At 43.1% G+C, this 22,864-nt stretch overlaps 1 protein-coding gene across 1 annotated transcript; it reads right to left on the minus strand.

Moving 5' to 3' along the window:
- Positions 1 to 14,795: 14,795 nt before the first annotated feature.
- LOC147730592 (gamma-crystallin-1-like) lies at positions 14,796 to 22,536 on the minus strand. Its single transcript, XM_086958611.1, has 3 exons — positions 22,514 to 22,536; positions 17,135 to 17,377; positions 14,796 to 15,130 (listed from the first exon to the last, which is right to left on the minus strand). Exons 1-3 carry the CDS (start codon positions 22,520 to 22,522, stop codon positions 14,858 to 14,860), a joined length of 525 nt encoding a protein of 174 aa, XP_086814737.1. The 5' UTR covers positions 22,523 to 22,536; the 3' UTR covers positions 14,796 to 14,857.
- Positions 22,537 to 22,864: the final 328 nt, after the last annotated feature.

The following is a 22,864-nucleotide window of genomic DNA, read 5'->3' on the forward strand; positions in this document are numbered from 1 at the left end:
AGCTTCCTGTACATCCCTGCCTTCGGGTTTTCATTTCTTTTTCTCCTTTCGGTGTTTCTTCTCTTGCATCAACGTTTGAGGAAAAATAAAAGCTGGTCCCTGAAAATAAGTGCAGATGACCCACCGGCTCAAATGAGACAGGGTTCTGCTTAAGTGTGACGCCATGTGATGGGTGCAGAAAGCACTTGGGGGAAATGAGGGCGGGGAGGGGGGGGGGGGGTTAGCACTCGTCTTTCACACACAGCTAGTCACATTACGTCAAACTTCCGCAGAGCCCTTCCTTCATTTGAACCGGTGACTCCTCTACACTTATTTTGTCTAAAGTTAAAACGGCCCATCGATGCATTGACCGTGCTAGCTTCCAGCATCTGAGCGCCCCTCACACCACACACCCTAACATTGACAAACTCACAGGCGTTAAACTTTTAAAGAGATGTTCTTCGAGTCACTCGATGTGTTATAAATACATAGGTTAGAACTCTCATCCCATGACCACTTGTAGCAGCTTAGTGAACAAGCATTGATAAATGCACTAGGGTTCGCCGCCCAATTATGATTAATACGTTTTTTTTTGTTTCGTAGGGTGAGCTAAAATCAAATGCATCCGACAACGTTTATTAACCACATCGTAACCCTTTAAAAATGTAACGTAAGCTTTTTTGTGAAATTGCGATTTGGAGGGTGGAAAGGATGCGTCCACTGATATTTTAGGAATAGAAATAGAATTCTGTTTGGAGATTATGTTAAGTAGTAAAAACAGCCGAAAGATACTTTCCTGCATACGTTTGACGGTCAAAGTGAAAACAAAGCGTTGTTACAAGTGGGAGCAGATCTGATCATATGCTATGAAAGTTACGAAATTCGTCACGCTGAATTGAGTGAAAATAGCTCTACATTAACATGTTAAACTGACACCAGTGCGAAAATACTGCAGAACAGTTTTAAATTAAGGCGCTATGTGCTTTAAAAACAAGGGGTAGTAGAAAGAGGGAGGAGAGAGTTAAGGTGGAGAGAGAAAAGCGTGGCCGAAGTGCACAGCGCGGTGCACGTGCAGGAGGGATAGCGAAATCACGCCACCATATGCGCGCCTGTGCACACAGCTCTTGACCTAACAAGGGAGGTGCCGGCAATGCCGGACCAGACACGGGGGCGTTCCCGGCGTCCCGTGACGTCGGCAAAAGCCAAAGAATGTCGGGAACGCCCCCGTGTCTGGTCCGGCATTGACGGACAGGCCCCTCGTCCAATGGCAAGGCTCCGTTTACGGAGCCAGCCAATCAAGGACGAGGGCCGAACAAAGCCACCTTACAGTTCTCAACAGGATTTCGCCTGCGCCGAAAAGATGCGCAGAGCGCATCCTTCGGCGAGGCGAAACCTAATAAAGGATGCAATCGTGCCTTGTAAACTATCAACTTCCGACCCATATCAAGCAACAAGGGATATAACCGTGTACTAGGTGAACGGTAGGCCAGGAACCATAGGAACCGAGGGCCTGATTTAGATGTTGGTGGACCTAGTCCCGCCATCGCTTTTTTAACAGTATTACCGCTCGCCTACTTCACGATCCACCAGCTCGATTTAGATGTTGGCATGTCCATGAGCTAAAAGGCCAACCGAGTCTCGCCTCTCCACCAGCATATACCTCACATATCATCAGTGGCAGGAGCAGAAACAGCTGTCTGAGAGAGTCCAGACAGGATTCCCGCCGACCTAATCATGAATCATGATGAGCCTTTCCGCTGTGGAAAATCTGACTGAAAAATGTCCTACGTCGAGTTGGCAGAATGAAAGGAAATCAGATAAAAATGTAAACGTTTTGCTGTTTCCGGCTTCTGTTTCTGTCTTGAACCCCATTGTCCAAATCCTCCATTCACTGCTGCAACTTGGACATGACTCCAATCCACTCCGTTGTCTCCCATGAGCAAAGGTAAGCGTTTTTACACTTGTCCCACTACGAAGCGTGTGTTCACATTTGCATTAGCCTCTTGTATTTTTGCATTGCTCTTCCATGAGTTTTTTTTGTGTCATGCATAAGGACACATATTACCACCGTTGTGAAATGTACACACTTGTATTGACAGTTAAAAAATGTTATTTGGTGGTGGTGGTTGTGGATGTTGTGATCGCAGTGCCTGTACATTCAACAGTGTGTGTATGTTGTTGGTGTGCAAAGCAATGTGTAAAAAAATCGCCGGCATGACATCGGCAGAGTACTGGTAGGTAGTAGAAAATACCTCCGAAACAGCGGTTACCCAGTCTATTGTTGCCACATCTAAATGCGGTGCACAGAATGGTGTCAGCTTGGAGGAGTACTTGGGAGAGCTGCCAAGGTGGGACGACAGTCATACCACCAAGATCTAAATCATGCTCTAATTCTTCGATCTCAATAAACTGGAACTATTGAAGAAAAAAAACATAGTTTGGAACCATATAGGGCAGAGCCCACATCTTTGGCTTCATATATCTGGAGAAAGGGAGCTATCTGTTTACTAAAAGGCATGCAAATAACAACTGTAATCTGCTTATGCTTTACTTTGGAGTAATTTTGTTCCACATAAAGTTTCCAAGACATGACCGAGGAAGAATGAATGCTCAAATAATTGAATGAGTCCACCCTCTCAAGTTTCGTGCTCCTTTATGATATTCTCTCTTTGAATGTTTTGTGTTGATTGAGGGACATAAACTTGGTCCGATCAGTAAGCTAGCCCTCGCTGGCATATTAGTCCTCATGAAGGCAGACTACCAGAGCTAGAAGATCATGAAGAACCTGCAATAGCTTTGGATGAGGGACTAAGTTGATTGCTGATTTGAGATTGACAAGGGCAACATACAAGCTACCTTGTCAATAACTACTGTCTTTAAATATAGGAGCAGAAATCAGGAAACCTGATCAATGGTGCTGGCTTTCTTATAAAAACCAGTTTGAAAAGGTGGCAGTATATCAATATCAACAATCCAATCTTGGATCTTAATCAGTAACAGATGGCAGAAAATATTTTGAATACAGTCTATCAGACTGCTCGGTCTGTAGTTAACAGGTAAACATCTGTCACCCCTTTTAAAGATAGATATGACTTTGGCTCCCTTCCATGAGTTCAGTATCAGGGTTCTACTTGCAATGGCATTAGATAGGGCAAGAACGTATTTAGACCAATTGCCTCAATCACGGATAAATATATCCACTGGTATACCATCTGGTCCAGAGGCTTTGCCACTTGTTAAGGCATCAAGTAAAATAGTACCATCACCTGAATCGAACAATGGGACTGCTAGACTGAGGGATTCTAGGCCAAAAGGCTCTGCCTGTGTAGAGTCAGGAAATGCCTCAGAGTACAATGAGAAAAAAATATTCAGACCAATATGACGGGGATATGTAATTTATAGGTGGGGGAGCAGATCCATTACCACCCCAGGTAACCAGAAACCAGAATTTGTTAGAATCATGTGCAAGGCAAGCTGTATTTTAATCATGCCACCTGAAGTCAAGCCATTCCCTTTTTGCTCTGGCCTAGGTCAGCTTGTAAACCTTTGTCAAATATGAGAGTCGGTCAGTGCGCTTCATTTTTATGGCCACAGACTTCATTACTACATTTTTATTGGTGATGAGTGCTGAACCACCTTCACGGACCTGCATATGTTTAAGTGGTAGATGACTAATCTATTGAGGATGGTTTGTTAAAGAGAGCTGACAAGTTGATTCCCCTTGTGAGTTTGAGAACTGGCATCATTCTATGAGCACATGGGGGACACTTGGGGACTAAAGAAAAGGGTCAGACTGTCCTTTTGGCAGCCCTCTATGGATAGGGAGGTTGACAGTGGTTGCTGGTGACATTTGAAAGTGGTGGAGCGTAAATGTTTGGAGTGAGTGCCTGGTGGCGAGCGAGCCTAGAGAATGTGCCCAACTGCCACAAGGAGGGTTTGGGGGTCCTCTTTGCCATTTTTGTAATCAGTAGCATATATTATGCAAGATAATCAAATGGTCACACCTGGGAGTACAAAAGTGACAATGGAAAGGCATAACATTTCATATCTCGCCAGTGACCACCACACACCCGCCCGTTCAGTATGCAATCCCCTCTGAAGAATGCTCCCTTAGATTACTTTAAATACAAATGTATAATGCGGTTTACAGGCATGTAGCTTACACCGCCCACGAAATCTAAACAAACAGATTTAACATGTTAGGTACTAACATTTGCCACATGTAGATCAACAAAATATCACATTCGATTAGCAAAGTACTACTGTGCAGCAAAAGATGTACCTGACCCTTCTCTTGAAATATATCAAGGTGTTTTTTTTTGGAGAAACAGCAGTCTATGCGGCATTTTACCCCAAATTGTTTAAGAGACCCTCATGTCAGGTGTTACCCTGTGCTCGCTTACAACAAACCATGCACCATGGCTGTCAGCCTTTGATTCCTCTGGTAACATGTAGACCAGCAAACAGCACTCTCAGAGCAGTTCAGAGACAGGAGCACACATACTTCACAAATTCATGGGTTCAATTTGCAGGCATCCTGGTGGGTTTTAGCAAAGCTCTCTTTGCCTGTAAATTGTTTTATGAATAATTCTATTTTTTCAAATACGATCAAACAAGAAAATGTACTTGACATAGTAGAATAAAGAGTGACCAATATAGGATATCAATATTAATATTGTTGTGCATTTTACAAGTGGTATAGGATACCTGTGAGTTTATTTGACATATGAATACACCAATACTACATAGTAGACATGATAATGTATTAGCCTTTTTTTGCCAATGTACATCTGATCTTCTATCTTATAAAAATGTTATTCATATTTGTTTTGTATGTCATAAGTGATGTGCCATATGTCACCAACCACACAAACCTCACTCCCCAGAACCACAGTGTTTCAGCACTCACCAGCTTGCCAGAACCTCCTGGACAGAGCCAACCTTCACTTCTGCTGCCAAAATCTGCATGGGTATCACAAGCTGTTCCTTCCTGGCCACAGTGTCCAGTCATACTGCAGTGCTTTGTAGTATCCAGAGGAAGCGCCGTAAGTCGCAAATCTGCGTACTGATCCTTAGCCTGACCATGGCAGACCTACTGATCACTACCCTGCTGTTGCCGATGGATGCCACCTGCAATGTCGCTCTGCAGTGGTAAGCAAGAGATCTGCTGTGTAAGCTGCTCAACTCCTTCAAGCAGACCTAGTGCTGGTCGTAATCAGCTTGGACCGGCACTACGTCAACCTATAGCCACTCCCTACATCTCAGCCTGCAACACCTGTCACAGTGGTTAGATAGGGCTCCCCCTCTGCTATTAAGCATTAAATGACAAACCCATATTATTATTAGTATTCTGCACCAGGAATCTCGGCTTGCTGCTGCCAGTGAAAGAGCCGTGAAAAGCACCAGCCTATCTAGAAAGCAGATTTGGGGCCAGATGTAGGAGCCCTAATACCGGTCGGTAACGGCCGAATTCGGCCGTTACCGACCGGTAATAGGGTTTTCAGATGTAGGGGGCCTATATTTTACCGATTCTGTAAATTTACAGAATCGGTAAATTTACAGAATCGGTAAAATACCGAATCAGTATATTTACCGATTCGATAAATCCACATGTAGGTGGCACTCCTAAGAGTTCCACAGGCCCTTAAGAATCGGTATTTTACCACCCAATCCTATTGGGTGGTAAAATTCCGAATTCAGGTGTGCATGCACTGTGCAATGTGACACACAGACATGCCCTTAGGGCATGTCTGTGTGCCACATGGCACACAAGTCCGGAATTGGGGTGCTAGAGGGTGTCAAAGTGACACCCCCTGCACCCTTGCAGGATTGGGTATTTACCGATTCGGTAAATACCGAATCGGTATTGCCCATTGATTCCTATGGGCTTCATGGCCCTTAGGAATCAATGGGCAACCGGTAAATACTGAATCCTACCGATTCGGTAATTCTTAAATTCAAATTACCTACATCTCCCCCCTTCCTATTTACCGACTCTTAAATACTGAATCTGTAAAATTCGGTATTTAAGAGTCTGTAAATAGGAATCACCTACATCTGGCCCTTCATTATTTCCTCTCAGTTCGCTACCGTAGGGAAAATGTTATCTTACCAACATTAACCTACCGAAAGGTATTTTGTCATTCTGGCAAAAGAGAATCGAGTGGTAGTGCAGGGCCAGTGGCACCCTGGCCCACACACCTGGGTGCTCCAAAAAGAGCTGACTGCAGCCTGCAGTCCAGATTTAGGGGGCCGCAGAGGCCAAGGCAGGGGCTGTTTTCCACCTCTGATTTGACATGGCACAGCTGAGCTGCCTGAGCACGGGTGACTCGGGACGCACTCTAGCTGATGGGGCAGGGGGGGGGGGTACCCTCTTCTTACATCCATCCCGTTTTTCAAACGCACTGTGCCTCCGTTCCTCGCTGATATCAATTGCTTGTTCTACTTGTGAATGTTCTCTCTTCCTATTTACGAGGCAAAATAAGTAACTATCAAGACTCACCTCAGCCAGTCGCAGTTATGAAGTCCATATAAGCTGTCTCTCAGTTTGCCATGTTTATGTGCGCTGTGTATACACGAAACCGATGTCCTACTCTAGTATTTTGTTCAGGAATTCCATGTCTACTTGGGGCAGTGCTCCTCACCCCTGCCCCAAACACACATGCACGCTCGCACAAACACACACATATACTCACATTCACACATATACGCAGTAGCGTCAGCATTGCAGGTGGGGGGGTGGAAATGGGGTCATCGCGGGGGTATGGGGTGAGGCGGGAGGGGTTTAATACAATAAAAATACGAAATAAAGCTTACTGAGCTTCTGCATGGGTCCGGCGACTCCCGCCGTCTGGTCTTGTGCCAATTCCTGCAGCTCCTTGTCATCAGGAAAAAGAAAGGCAGCCTCCCTCCTTCCCATCCCTCGCCAATCACAACACTGCAATGGCAGCGTTGTGATTGGTGAGGCGCAGGGGAGAGTGCCCCAGCCGTGCCGTTTTCTCCTGCATCGAGAAAAAGGGAGAGTGGGCGGTCGTGCTCGACGGTAGGGGGGAGTGTCTTACCCACTGTTGTGGGTACTGACTGTTTGGTCGGCTCCAGGGGCCGACTAAACAGTCCGTACCCACAACAGTGGGTAAGACACTCTCCCCTGCCCTCTAGCACGACTGCCCACGATCCCGCCCCCAACCAGGCACTTCTGCTTTCTCATAGTGTGAAAAGCAGAAACATAAAATGGTAGTTTTTACCATTTTATGTTTCTGCTTCTCGCACTGCGGGAAAACAGTGGGGCAACGCCCAAACACCCCTACGGAGAAGCCGCCACTGGAGGTTGATGATGTTGTCAAGGAGAGTGTTATCTGTTTTAGCTGTAATAAATCTGTGAAATTACGCACTCCACCCCTTTCTCCCATAGAGTTGCTGTCCGCACCATGGGTGAAGTTGGGGCTTGCCATAGTTGGTCCTTTCAATGCACTTGACGTTTCTTCAAGGTTTCCGCTGGTCATGATGGACTACTATAGAAAATGGTCAGAGGTGAAGTTTGTGAGAGAAGTGACTCCCAGGACTGTTGTTGAGTTTTTGAAAGAGGTGTTCCTGAAGGAGGGTTTTCCTGAAACTCTTGTGACGGGCAATGGGACACAATTTGTGAAAAGTGAAGTTGAAGAGTTTCTACAAACCACTGGGATTAAACCCCTGAAGAGCTCACTGTACCACCCTCAAACCAACGGTTTAGTAGAACTAATTAACAGGGTGTTGGAGGAATGCATTTATTGGGCGGTTGTAAATAACTGTGTGGTAGCCAATGCTGTCAAAACCATGCTTTGGTTATATCACACTACTCCTCATTCAACCACTGGAGTGTTACCATTTGAGCTGTTGTGTGGTCGCAGAGCCACCACCAGTTTTTGCCCCAGTTGGATGAATAAATGGGTTAAATTTGGACAGTGGACAGATGCGAGTGTGAGAAGTCGTGTGAGCATGACACGGGAAAAGCAAAAGAAATATTTTGATGTAAGGAAAAATGTTAAAGACATTAAGGTGGCAGTAGGAGATTCTGTTTGTGTGGAAAAAAAACACATGAGGAAGGGTGGGTCCAAATTTGGGCCACCCACCAAGGTTGTGAAAGTTAATGGTGATTGAGTGAAGCTTGTAAATGGCCAGTGGTGGAACAGGTGTCGTTTGGTTAAGACCAGAGATGTTGAAGAAAGTTGTGGTGGTCACAGTGTGAATGGTGGTTACCAACGGAGATGGAACAGATGGGCATGAGACGCAGTTCAAGAGTGAGGAATGTTCCTCTCTTATTCAGGGACTAATGTGCTTTGGGGGTCTTTGTGATTATTCTATGGGATATTTACTGTGTTGTTTTCTTATTCTTCTTCTCATTTTCCTTGTTTCCTTTTTTAATTACTTTTCCTTTAGCCTGGGTTTTCCACGTCATGTTTGTTTATTAAAGGGGAAACCTATGTAGTGGTTATCACTGAATGTTGAGCTCGGTTCGGAATCTCACTGTTTGAGGGATTCATGTCAAGCATTGCTGGCTGTGACAGTTGGAGGTCAGACACTGCCTGAGCTCTGCCCAGAGGTGGTTCAGCCATGGTGAAATAAATGAAGCGAAGAAACTTCCCTTGCGTCCGTACTTCATTACTTCAATTTCCAAATTAGGACTACTACTCAGCTTAGCTAGAAATATTTGTAAATCATGACTAATTGCCCATAGATTGTCAGGGTGATCAGCTAAGGGGTACCATTTAAGCCAGTACATGTCATTGGCATGCACTATAGTCCTGGTAATGGGAGGTGGAAGAGGATCATTTAAGAGCCTTGCACAAGAAGCTGTCATAGTAAGGAACAGAGGATTATGGTCGCTTTCCGTTCTTTCTCTTATGACCATTTCATTAACATATGGCCAAAGTCTCAAACATACTAGTATATTGTTAATGGGGCTTGTATGAAATGGTTTATTAAATGTACACGCTCCCTTCATTTCAGATTTAGTTCATCCATTGGTGGCCCTAACTCCTAATTCTAAAGATGGCGCCTTTAGCTGTGATGTGGCTTCAGTTTACCTGGGGTGTGGCCCATTTCTCATCCTCCTGAATCGATAGGTTGACATCATCTATATCAAGGGGCACAAAGGCCAGGCCACCCTTATTCCGCTAGCTTAGCTGTATACATTTCAATACTAGGGGACTCATCTATCACTAACTGAAAGGCTAGAATATCTGGGCAAACATTATCAAGTTTATGAATTTTACATTGTAAAGGTGGTCTAAACCAAATTGTTAGCCCTCCAGAAGGTATCCCAGTCGAGCAGGATTTTGCTCAGATATGGAAATTTGAGTAACCTGATTTGAAGATTGGCTCAATACACTTGGTTTCTTTGAACAGGCAGATATCATATAGTCCAATACAATTATTCCAATCTGGAAGGGCGACCTTTGGCATAATCCCTGCCATATTCCACGAGATGTGTCAACGAAGATTTATTTGGTGTTGGTGTAATACTAGTGGGGGGACTTATAAGAGCCAAGGAATCATGATTAGGTGTACACAACGTAGAACCTGAAATACATAGAGGCACATTGTAAGATTGATCACTTATTGAGGTAACACGCTCACAGGGAGTAGACTCACTAGGACAGACTCTTGGAAACTGAAGGCTTAGAGGGTCCTCTGACGGGCTGCTATCAAGTATGGTCATGGGTGATGGAAAAATAGATGTATTAATGCAAAAAAAGGTAGTCAGTCAGCTTCCCATAGGGGGGACAGTCCACTTGCTAAACATAATGGATTACTCAAATCACTTGGGCGTCTATCGTCCACCCTCTGGTATTTAAACTCAATATTTGTGTTATAGAAGGAAGATGTTCTGATGTGAAAAAGCCACCAAACTATCAAACAAATCCCCATCTCTAAGGCATATTTCAATACTATATAAATTTACATTTTTTGAAAAATGTCTTCTGGTACCGAGAATATCCTGGTGAATGACTGAGCAAAAATGTTAACTGGAGTTTTTAATGCAGCTTTAAGGGTAGGTCAACCACATTCACGGTCAACCGCAGTAATGTTGCCAATTTTTAAAAAGGGCGCAAGGGAAGACCCGGGATGCTATCGCCCGATTTCTTTGTTGGACTCAGCAGCAAAGATAATGCATAAAGTAATTCTAGATAGCCTAGCAACCTGGTTGGAAGAAAAGGAAGTGTTGTCAGAATTGCAATTTAGTTTCGCAAAGTCAGGGGTACAATAGAACAATGTAGGAACTTACTTATGATTACCAGTAAATATACCATAGCTAAAAAAGGACACGTCATTGGCTTTTTTGGACTTAACGTCCGCTTTCGATAGGGTAAGTAGGTCTAAGTTATGGTATCTGCTAAAAGAAATAGGAATGGACAAGAATTAGTAAGTTTTTTGCACTGGTCCCATCTTAATCTAACTGCCTCCATAAGTTATATTTTAGATAGCTCCTTATCCAAAGCGTGGAAGATAAAAAGGGGGGTAAGGCAGGGGTGCATTCTTGCCCCAGTGTTATTTACAGTGTATATAAATAATTTGGGGGCAGTGATGTCTAACTCTTGTCTAGATATTTCTAGAGTTGGTTCTAAATCAATCCCAGCACTTTTATATGCGAATGACGCAGTTTTAATTGCCAGGACTCCAAATGCGTTGAAATCTCTAGTTAATGCTTTTATTGATTTACGGTCGCTCTTGACCTTGTGGTCAATTTGAATAAATCCCATATAATGTCAATTGCTTACCTAAAAGGGGGGAATAAATCCCTTCCTTGTAAAGGAGGAGTGCTAACCAGTGTGCCTATCTACCCATATTTGGGTGTATTATTTGATAATAGGGGCACTTAGGTAGCACAGTGTGCTCTAAAGAAAAATACTTTGGCAAGAGAAGCTGGGGCATCATTGGATTTCACTAGAATACTTGGGAGTAAACCCATACAACCACTGTTGAAAATCTACAATGAGAAAAGTGTCTCTATAACAGTGTATGGTAGTGTGGTTTGGGGCTACAGGGATTGTAGCGAACTTCAAGGAATAGAAAATAAACATTTACGGAAACTCCTAGCTGCCCCTGCCAACATTCCAGCTTTTATTATACATGAGGAACTAAGGCAGGGTTACATATAAGATAATATCGCTGCAGCACCCCTCATATGGTGGCTAAAAATTTGGTCAAGAGAAAAGTCAAATTTAAATCAGATTATTTTAGCTGACTGCATGAGTTTGGATAAAGCTGTAGAAATTCCTTGGTTAAATTATATTTCACGACAGCTTTCAGCTCTTGGGCAACCAGAGCTTTTTAATCAACCCAGAAAGCTGCATGTAGAAATTGTGAAAAATTTTAAAAATGCACCACGTTGCGTTATATTTTTTGTAACCCCCTGCGCTAGGTATAATGTATGCAGGGTGGGAGTTTTGAAGCAAGTAAGCCTCGTAGAAGTGATGCAGTGAAATCTATGAGATTTCACTGCTTCACTTCTAGGACGCAAATGCGTCAATATCTTACGCCTGCCTCACAGCAGGCGTAAGGCTGTTGCAGGCACATTTGAAATCGGACCTGCCCATGTGAAATGACCCATTGATGGAGTTGCTTCACTTTCGTGACATACTCCGACAATGCGTCATTTTTGCACCTGCAGATACGTCAGAAATACTGACGTATCTGTAACTCCTTGCGACATGATGCGTCATACTTTAAAGTGACGCATCGCTGTTTTCAAGCAGTGATGCGTCACTTTCATGAATGAGGCCCTCAATTTTTACAGAGGAGACAGTTGGATAGAGAAGGTAATGAACTTATGAAACCTACCTGTAGACATTTTATGATTTTAAGTCCTGATATTTTATCACAACCATTCTGGTCTTTTGTTAACAATCTGTATCATCGTTTTATTTTATCTAGATTTAGGTTTAATTGCATTCATTGGCTCCTAGTTAGGTTCCTTGCAACCATGTGTATGTGACAACTTTTCTGAACAAGACCTATTGAACTTTATGATTTTTTGTGGTTTTCTTACCGAGCTGCGAGTTAAATATGTCCTACCACTTTTAAGAGATTGCCAATTTGCACAAGTTAGGCCAGCATTGATTTACTTACAAATGCTTTCCTCCCCACTTGTTTGTTATGGGGTTGCACGTTTCTTATCAGGGGAAATTTGTAAAAGAAACAATAAGAGGGGCTAATAATTATGACCCATGTTGTTAGAACATGTCTTTTATCATGAAATTATTTAAATCGTGTGTATTTTAATCTGAAATGTATGTGTTTTTATATAAAATCTACTTTTATGGCCAGAACTTGGCTGAATAAAGTTTTTTTTTATTACCTTGACTGAGCGGCAACCCCTCATTTGGTAAATCCAATGAATAGCTTTGTTTTTTAACATGCCCTCCCTTTCATATTGTACATGCAATGGGAGTTTGGGGACATTAACCATAAAAATAGAGCTAGCACATAGAGAGGACCTATTCAAATAAGAAGTTACAAGCAGGTAGCTAGCCCTCTGCAGCAGTCCATTGATACACAGATTACCTAGAGGTTCATCGCCAATACGGTTACTGAATTGTCTAGAGAGTAAAGAGGGGACTAGAGGTCTCACAGACCTTAAGTCACTATGGAGTTCTGGCCTCCCAGGCCCCCCAGGAAAATCTTTGTCATAATTCGAACAAGCAGCTTCTGATGTCCTATGGAAGAACATTTAGAAGTGGGCCTGGGTACTCGGAGTGAGGGCTGAGGATCCAGTGTACATATAACTTGCTGTTTACTACTGTGGGGAGAGGCCCTATCCACTATTAGTTGCTCAGCACGCTAGACAGACGTACAATTTCTTTTTTTTTCAGGAGTTTTTTATTACGCGATCTTGACCCCAAGGTATCAGAGCGCTTTACATGAACACCAGTTGCGTTACAGAAGGACACATTCATTTTTGGTAGTAACAGAGTGATTAAGTGATTAGCCCAGAATCACATGATATTGAGCATCATTGCTGAGACTCAAACCTGGTTCCTCAGATTTGAGATCGACAGCCCTAGCCCGTTTGGCAACATCCTCTCCCCAAATCAATAGTTTTAGATCCCCCACCTCATCCCTTTAGTCTTTTATTTGCAGTGTGAGGTGGGCTAAATTGCCCGAAATGGGGGATGTCAAGATTGAGTCGCTAAGCGTCTCTAGGGTTATTTGCTCCCCAGACAATTCCGCAATAGGCAAAAAGTGATTGCTGCAGGGTACGGAGTATACAGGGAGACATTGGCTTGATGGCTCACTCGAGCCGCCTGGTCTGGAGCAGCATAAGCTGAATGGGCTCTGGAAGTGCATTTCCAGGTTGAATGCCCTTTAAAACAAGAGTTTGGGCTTCTTTCTTTTTTTTCTTTGGTATGGCCCCAGGATCACCTTGAGGAATAGAGTCTGCATTTAAAATGGGCTTGACCTCTTCTAGTAAGAGGTTGATTTCTTTAAGAGTGCAGTTACCTGGTTTGGTAGAGCCCTTAGAATATATAGCAATACCCTGAACTAGGTCAGAGGCTTAATATGTCCCCTATTTAGATGTACAGATCAAAAGGGGGAGTACCACAAAGCCACAGACATACTAAGAAATGAAAATCACAAATAAACGTTATGTCAACACAGTCAATAGTAAAATACCAAGTAGTGCAATAATTAAAATCCCATAAAATCAACCCAAGAAGAATTTGATACCTAAAACTAATGCACTTAAGGTGTACAGAAATACTGAGCAAATGTGGGCAAGACAAATAAATGTCAACAGTCTTAGATATTAGCATGCAGGGAGACACAGTACTTTCTATGTCCATTAAAGAATAGAGCCAAGTGGGGGTGGCCCAGCCCAACCTCTTCCATGCTCTGACGGGCGCAGGACGTGCCCTCCACTTGGCCCAGACCTGGATGCAAGTGGAGCTGCGGTGGGCATTTGAAGCGCAGGCTGTCAGTTACAGAGGCAAAGGATTATGGGATTAGTAGTACACAGCAGCGGCACAGATGCATGCGGCTTCTCCAGAACCTTGTCAGATCGATTACACACACAGAATGTCTCTGAAGAAGCAGGTCAGAGGCGCATTTTGAAGCACAGGTCATCAGTTTCTGAGGCAAAGGATTATGGGATTAGTAGTTCCCCATCAGCGGCAGTAATGCATTTGGCTCCTCCGGCAGCTTGTCAGGTCAATTTCACACACAAAATGCCACCAGGGCAGTGGGGCAGTGGTACACTTTTGAAGCACAGGACGTCAGTTACTGAGGCAAAGGATGGTGTGATTAGTAGCTCCATTTTATCTTCAAAAATTCATAACTCCGGTTCTACTTATTGGATCTTTGTTGTTTCGGATTTGTTTTACTCATAAAAATATAATCTATTTTCTGTGCGCAGTTTTTTGTGGTGTTTTCAGTGTGTTACTGTCTGTGCTGCTCAAATACTGTACCTGTTGCCTCTTTAGATGAGTTTGACTGCTCTGTACCAAGCTACCAGAGGGTGTGCACAGGTTATCTTTTAGTGTAGAACAGAACTTTCATATGTGGGCCCTGATTATTACATTTGTTCCAAGTGTATCAGCAGCCATGTAGTTACAACTTTCTTGTCTAGAAAAAGGCACAATTCCACCTTAAATCAAGAATTTCTCGAAAGGTACAGAATAATCACACTGATCTCATGCAACCACAGACCCTTACAAGGAACGCAGCTGAAAGGAGATTAAGACTATAATTCTGTCTGCTCAATGCTGCATGTGCTCCAAATAAAAGTAAATATATTTTTAATAAGTTGGCCATTTTTTAATAGACAGACTCATTTTTATATCAATTCATTTTATTGTGTTGTTTAATAATACATTGAAATAGAAGCTTATTTTTTATCACATTAAATATGATTTACTCGTCTGAAGGAGCCAACCCTGGGACTGGAGGCACCCCAGTCACTATATCGCCTGTACTCTCCGGGTCTCAGATAGTACTGACGTCCCGTGTAGTTGGGCTCTTCATAGAAGATCCAATGTCCATCATTCACTTGGCAGGAGTGGATGTCATTGAAGTTGAACCGTTCATAAACATTTGGGCAGTCTTCTGTGAAATCCATCATCTGGCCTCCAAAATCGCTTCTCTCATACAGCCGGATTCTAAAGGATCCTCGGTGCTGTGTTAGCAAAGTAATACAAAAAAAGCACAGTAAAGTTATTGGGTGGTCTTGCCAATGCGTTTGTCAATGCTTTTGTTGTATATTCACTTGTGCCATTCATTGCCTTCATCTCATTCTTGATGTGCCCTAGACAGGAACTACTTGTTTCTTCTCCTACATACTGATGGTATTTTCCTAACCCTTGAGAAAAAAGCTTCATCACACAGAAAAAGGAACTTTAATACTCATGTCCCAGCAGATCGGGTTGAAATCCCTCGGAAAGGCAAGAGGTCCCCCAGAATATTGCAACCCATCATCTAGATCCAGCCAATTCAAAATTTACATTAGAATGCTGAAGTGTGCCAGATCATCAAACTCAATCTGTATCTACAAGCAATGCTGGAGGAACTTTCCAAACAGAGTATAGGGGATCAATCTGTTATTTGCGGTGTCTCCGGACAATGTACAATTATGAGATTTAGCCCATACATGTATAGCCACAATTGTGATATAAGTAAAGTGTGCGTGTAGAAGACAGACCTTCCACGTGCTGTGCTTGTGATTTTAAGCAGCACACATTGGAAAGAGGAAAACGCCTTCCAGGATTTTTTGTGCAGTAAGGGCCCCCTTCCTCCACAAAAAACAATCTTGCCTGCAACAGAGGCCCCCTTGCACTATGGTGCAGGGGTGCCTACGTTGGCGCTAGGCAGCAAATTGTGCGCTAGGACAGGAATGCTCCGTATTTCATAAATAAATAGTATTTCCTATCCTTTCACTTTGTCATAGGACAGCAGAGCATAAAGATTTGCAGAGCCTCCCTACAACAATTCCTCATGAAGGAGGCCCCCAAAATCTATTTTTGATTTTGTACATCTTCATTCCTGAAACTTAAGGGTATATTTATGTGAGGGTTGTGTCCATTTTACACCGTGCACCGTGGTACATATGTGAGACAAACCTCTAAGTCAGATGTTTGAAGTCACACAAAGCCATTTTGCGTGGCTCTGAGTGGCTTAAAAAAAGGAGTAATGCAACACAGCCCATATCACTGCATTGTGTTGCTCTGCCCTAACAAGGCATTCCATGGGTGTTGCGTGGGTGTTCCCACCGAGCTCCCATGGATTTTGATGCATCTCCAGATTTACAAGAACTTATAAACCTGGGGATACATCAAAATCTTACACTTTCCGAGGGGAGGCGTAACAAGAAGAAAATCTCTATTTCTCCTTGTTTCTTCCTCTTTTTATGTATGTTGCATTCTGCAGCACACATAGAAAGAAAAATATTCCTCCCAGGATTCCATTTGTGCAAGAAGGGGCCCCATGGTGCAAATGTGCCTGTATTGGCACTAGACTGCCAAAAGGGACCCAGCACATGGGACAGGACAAGAATGTGACGTATTGCCTGAAATATGGCACATTCCTATCCTTTACCTGTCACGCAGCGCAGCAACTAGACTTGCTGCGCTGCGTGACTTGGCCTTAAATAATGCCCTTCGTTTTTAAAATGATGCGTAACCTTTCCATGAGCCTTTTCATCTCTTAAATGTATTGCAATATTATTCTTAATCCCTCTGAATCCTAAAACGCCTATGGCAGAGTAGAGGCCCAATGTGAGGCCATTATTACTATAGTGATGCCAAGAAGACCAGTAGTCTTAGCCCAACTCATTTGTGGGAATAATTCAATGTAGACTCTCATGGGAGCTCAGGTAACAGGCATTGATCCTATTCTACTACACCCCGCCGCCCTGCCAGTGACACCCTTACAAACGGGCACAGTGTTGGCCAGCTACCCATTCTCATAGCTGTGCACCCCAAAATACAACATGCTAGAGCTTGAATGGGAAAATCATAACTGAAGGAAATAAATGATCTACGGAGAGGCATTTCCATAGCTTCCTTTGCATCGTTTTGTAGCTCTGTATTAAATATATCCGATTTGCAAATAGAAAATAGTTATTCCTCAAGCATCTTTACAATTATCTGGATTTTTCAAAACAGGAACATATAAGAGGGCTTACTTCTGGGATCATCCGACAGGACCTAATGGAGTCGTTGTAGCCATTCCACCGCTGGTAATCGGGGTACTCGCCCCTTCGCAGGTAGTACTGGCGCCCCATGTAGTTGGGGTGCTCGTACAGCATCCAGCAGCCACTGTGGACGCGGAGGGAGTTGCAGCGGCTGAAGTAGGAGTTCAGGTCGGAGCAGTCAGAGTTGCACTCGTAGGAGCGACCCCCATAGTTCCTGTCCTCGTAGAAGGTGATCTGCAGGGAAGACAGAACATTCGGTCAATTGTGCACACCACTAACCACGGTGAGAAGAACATAAGGGCACCAGTATGCAGACTTGTTTAGCATGGTGCGATGGTCTCCTTGTTTACATGTTTACTCTCATGCAGAGGTGTCCGCTCTGAAGCCAGTAATTGTGGTAGACCTATGCCAAGCCGTCCAGCTAGGTGGCTCTGCTTCTCAAGGGGAATCTGAGTAGCACAATGCAGTAAGAAACAAACAACCCAATGCTCATAGGGAGCCTTCATGCTAACCACAACTGGCTTAAGAAAGCAAAATGATTGCTCTTTATATGTTACAGGTGAATATCGTTTTATTTTTTCCGTGAATTGCGATACAGAGAAAGTTATTTCATGTGATTTCAACAGCGTAGCATGGCCCTACGTTTAGGGAGATGAACACCACTCTACTCCAGCAACTATTTTATATATATGACTGGATCAAGATTTAGCAGCATAGTCAGGTAAATGTTATCGGGATACTTGTTGACAAATGGTGCCCGAAAAAGGTATGTACCCTAGCTGCGAATGTGCCAATCACCATCCAGCTGTGCAGTTAATTGAAAACTTTTTGAGAACATTTTAATTATTTTTAAAGTAAGATGAACTTGCTTCTCCACATGAGTAATCCTAAAAGACTAGTGAATAATAATGTAGTTGACCCACTTCTCCACCATTAAAATCAAACATCAAAAACCTTTTTTACAGGAGCTCCTCGGTAACCTCAGAGTGAGACTGCCTTTCAGGGCTGAGTTTTCGGAGCCCAGGCTGTCAACCATTCGTCAAGGAATATTAAAATATAGAAACCAGTGACCTCAGGAGAGATTTTCCAAAGTCATGGCCTTGGTTGAATGATGCATATGGACTACATGCAGCAAGGGACCATAAAGTTCCTGTATAAATCTCCTCCTCTTTGATTTCAGCACAATCTGAGATGGAATAAGGGCGGCCTGGCTGACCATAAATGAAGTACAAATAGAGGTCCTTTTAGCTTAGAGCATCATATATAGACCCAGAGCCTTGCCAAAGATGTAGGATTATCACTGATAATGTGAAAGAGTAACTTTAAATAAATAGTATACAGAGTTATCTTATGAGACTATTCTTAATGTATGGCATAGATCCTGACCTCCTGCCTGCATGTTGGATACCACTATTTTAAGAAGAGCAATTTGCCTTGTTTCTACTGGAGAGACACATTAGATAGGCTTGTAAGACTAGTTCCTAATAACATGTATCTGGTACCCGGTTGGAATAGCAAGAGTGAATTTATGCCCAGGACCACTAGATCACAAAAACACCAACTATCTTTGCAAGAACATTTCTATTTTCCAGCAATTGGAATTAGTGAAACAAATTCCCAGTCATGATATATCATGACTTAAATATTTCCATAACAAATGAGTGTCTTGTTTTGTACATTGGACTTCGAAACTCTCTTCTAAAACTGGTCCAACTCCATCAAAACAAAGTGGCATGCTTAATGTTATCTATAAAAGATAAGACTACAAACAACCTACCTTTACACACTTTTATTTCCCTTTAATTCTTTAATGTTGTGTCCCTAAATTCTTGAGCTTCAGACCAAGATCTATTGACAATCCCCTTCCACTACCAAGCCAAAACAGATGACTTGTGCTTTTGGGTGCAGGCTACATCCTTGTGGAATACCTAGCATTTGGAAGCTAAGTATCTCAGGTTCTGAAGTGTTCTGCTTCTACTTCGCCTGGCTATCTCCCATGGAATTAATGAGCTTTTTAAGAATCCAACAGTCTCATATGTAATGTATAATATGGGGGTTATTTATAGAAGCTAATATGGGGGGTTATTTATAGAAGCTAACAGCAATTTGCCTAGTGCATTCATTGAAAAAAAAACAACACGACTCCAAAACACATATAGTGTTTCTATCATGAGGCAACTGCTACAATATTCCTCTCTCTCATTATCCTTTCAGTGGCCCTAAGTGTGGCGCAGCTGCCAGGGAAGCGGACGCTGAGGCACAGGGCTCATGGTTCGATCCCTGGCTCCGGTGGCAGCTCAGGCCAGCACCATGTGACTCTGGGCAAAAACTCGTTTAATCTTCCTGACGGCCGCTGGCGCTTTGAGACCTGTAGGGGTGATTTGTTCGCACTTTACAAATACTGGTTTATTATAACTATATGTTTCCTGCGTAATTGCGAGTAGTAGTAATACCGCAGCCGATGTAACCAAATGAATAAATATCTGTAATTACGAGTTGCCTTCTGTTATACTGCAGTGTCTTTATATAGCACGTATGCACAAAAATGTTTCATGGTGCTGGAGCAAAAGTTGCAGGGAACCCAGAGCTTATCCATAAACCTGAGTAAAGAGACATGTTTTTAGCAAGGTCCTAAAGCTCATGTAGGAAGTTGTGACTTTAATATGTGGGGAAAGACAGTTCCATATATTTGGGGCAAGAAATGCAAAGCTTGAGCCACCCCATCTCCTTTTGTTAAACTTAGGGACCTCTAACAGATTTAGATGAGCTGATCTTAGGTTACATATATATAGGGGTATAATCTTTGAGGTCACAAAAGTATGACTTTTGCTGTATTGAGGTTTTAGGATTATACACCCAGTTAACCAGGGTCCTCTGAGAGACTGGCAGCCGGTGTGATTTTTGCATTCAACGGTTTAGTGTGGCAGTGACTAGGGTGGCACCAGACCAGTCTAGTAACCTGATTTTAAACCAGCTGCAGCCACTTACTCAGTCCCTTTGGAAGACCCAGATAGAGTGAGTTGGTGTACTCCATCTGGGACATGACAAAAGGCATTTATAATCTGGATGATGTCCTTGAGAGTGAAATATTTCCGGGTTTTTTTTGCAAGCTGGAAAAAACAAGATTAAGTTACTGCACCTATTTGAGGCTTCATAGAAAGATCTTCATCAATGATAATACCAAGGCTCCTGACTGCTTTTTTTGGGATGGGATGAGCACCCGTCTCCACTGGCCAAATGGAATGGTTCCAGCTGTGCAGTTTGTTTTTAATCATCACAATTTCAGTGTTATCCAAATTCACCTTTAACAGATGACAATTCATCCACTCACAAGTGTATAACATTTTGCTTAAAAAAAACCTTAGATTCTCTGATGTCACCGATGATGAAGAGTAGCTGAATATCATTGATGTAATTGTTTCTCTTCATCCCCTGCCTCTGTAAGGTGCGGACTAACAGGCAGATAAAGAGGTTGAAAAGATGGAGGGATAAAGACCCCGGTGGCACTCCACAGTTTAGCCCGACCTTTGGTGAGCAAAAATGGGGTGAGACATTCCGATTGTGACCGAGCAGAGAGGAAGGACTACCTCTAGTCTAATGCCGATCCTTGCAACCCTGCAGCCTTGACACAGTTAATTAGGATATCACGTCATCAATTATGAAAAGAATAACAGTTTTATAGAGTTGGCGGGAAGGAAACCCCATTGATACGATCAGAAAAGGAGGATCCCTCTAAGAACGTGCAAAGGAATTGGGCAATATGTTCCTCTGGTATCTTAGCTATGTAATGGAGGAATGAGATGGGGCGGCAGTTTCTCAAGATGGAAGGATCTTCCCTAACTTTTGTGTTAAGTGGATGACGAACTCCTCTTTAAAGGTGTGTTGATTTAAGAATAAATTAAGCAGAGAAATCACTGGATCAGGTAAGTGTCAGACAATTGCTGTCAGGGTATTCAAAATATCTCCTATAACCACTTTTTAATGGGTAATAGAATGCAGAATGTGTTCCTTTGGCACCAATTAATGCATCTTTTCCTGAAATTCTGGACCTTTTCATGGAGCAAATTGCTATGGTTGACCTGGAGGATCTGTCGATGGACACCAATGCAGTAATACTTCAAGCCATAGTAACACACCAAGCATGTGGATCTTGTAATTCCAAATTGGGCAGAAACTCCTGTCGCTGTCCACACCACTACTAAAACTCAACATGTAATGCAGGCCTATCTGATTTACAGAGGGTTGCTATAGATGTTTTTTTTTGTGATAATACATAAAGATAACATATGAAATACAACAATACTCCTTAGTCTACAGCTAGCCGGCAGATCAGGAGAGTCTGAATAAGGCGTTTAGCTGCCCTTCTCCTCACATTCTCCTTCCTTTAGCCTCACTCAGCTGGTGCCATGTGTTACTCTGTTTCAGACCTGTTCCCTATGTCCCTCTGTTTTATTTTGTTTAGGATATTGGCTTCCACTCAACACCCCTTGGTCTCCATTTCCTTCACTGCTGCCCAGGGATCCCTCTTCTCTTTGTGGCTTAAATTCCTGCTCCATTGTAACTCAGTAGTGAAACTGGGCACAAGTAACTAAACAGATATCAGTGCCTTAACTTTGGAGCCAAGTACACTAATTCTTTGTATTCCAGGCCAATGTTTAAAATTGGCAGGTACTGTCTGGTACTACTGAGTACCTGCATGCCGTTAATTTGAAAGGAAGCATGCCAGTAAACCCTTATACTGGTGCAGTACTAACAATGGATGAGTACCAGCACTTCTTGGTAGCAAACATATCCTCTGATGGTGAGTGCCTCGATTTCTATTTTCCCACTAAAAGCCCTGTTCCAAGCATAGCCTATGCCCACTTGGACTGGCGCCACGAGGGCAGGCTTCGGCCATGTAGAGCCCGTTCAGCTCCTGACCTGTCAACACTTGTCTCCATTGATGGCACCTAAACTCTGAAACACCCCTTAACTTTACTCCGGAATGTTATGACACTCCGTCTATACAGTTGAATAAGTCCATCAGTGTACTTTTGAATTTTTCATTTGTATCTGCTTTTCATACTTAGCGAGGCACTCTATCCTCATCTGTATAAAAAAGTAATAAAACGATCTGAGTCTCGTCCTTCTCTGCACATTGTAGGGAGCACGAGCTGGTGTTTCTCAACCAAAGAAGGTTCCTGTGGAGGCCGAAGCTGACCAGCGGGTATTGCGTTTTTTTAATGTGAACCAATGAATTTCGGAATATGTGCACACCTGATATTTGTCTACAGTTTTCAACGGTTCTTAATGTGCAAATATACAGATATAAAAAATGAAAGGACAGCAGTGGTTGAAAAGAGAACTTCACAGGAGAAGCCGTGATCTTACCTTTCCCATGGTGACTGCTGTCGTTCAGTGGATTTGATTCCGGACAGACAGACATCAGGCGTTATATACTCTTCCAGGGGAGAGGGCCACAAGCGCAACAAAGAGTATTTTCTGCACATGAAGCAAAACGTGTAGCTTTTTTGTTCCGAATGCGTGTTCGTACGGGGGAGGCCTTTTGTCATTCCACTAGTTTCATTGTAACACGACGGGAAGGGTCAAGGGTCATCCATTACAAAGAATGCTGTTTTGAACTGTCAGCCCTAAAGCCAGGGCCCCCCACCTGCTGATTCATGCATTAGCTGGAGTGAAACAGGTGGGGTAGAGGAAAGCAGCAGGAATGCTAAAGCTCTC

The sequence above is a fragment of the Lissotriton vulgaris genome, chromosome 2_1 (genome assembly GCF_964263255.1).
Source record: "Lissotriton vulgaris chromosome 2_1, aLisVul1.2, whole genome shotgun sequence".
NCBI lineage: Eukaryota > Metazoa > Chordata > Amphibia > Caudata > Salamandridae > Lissotriton > Lissotriton vulgaris.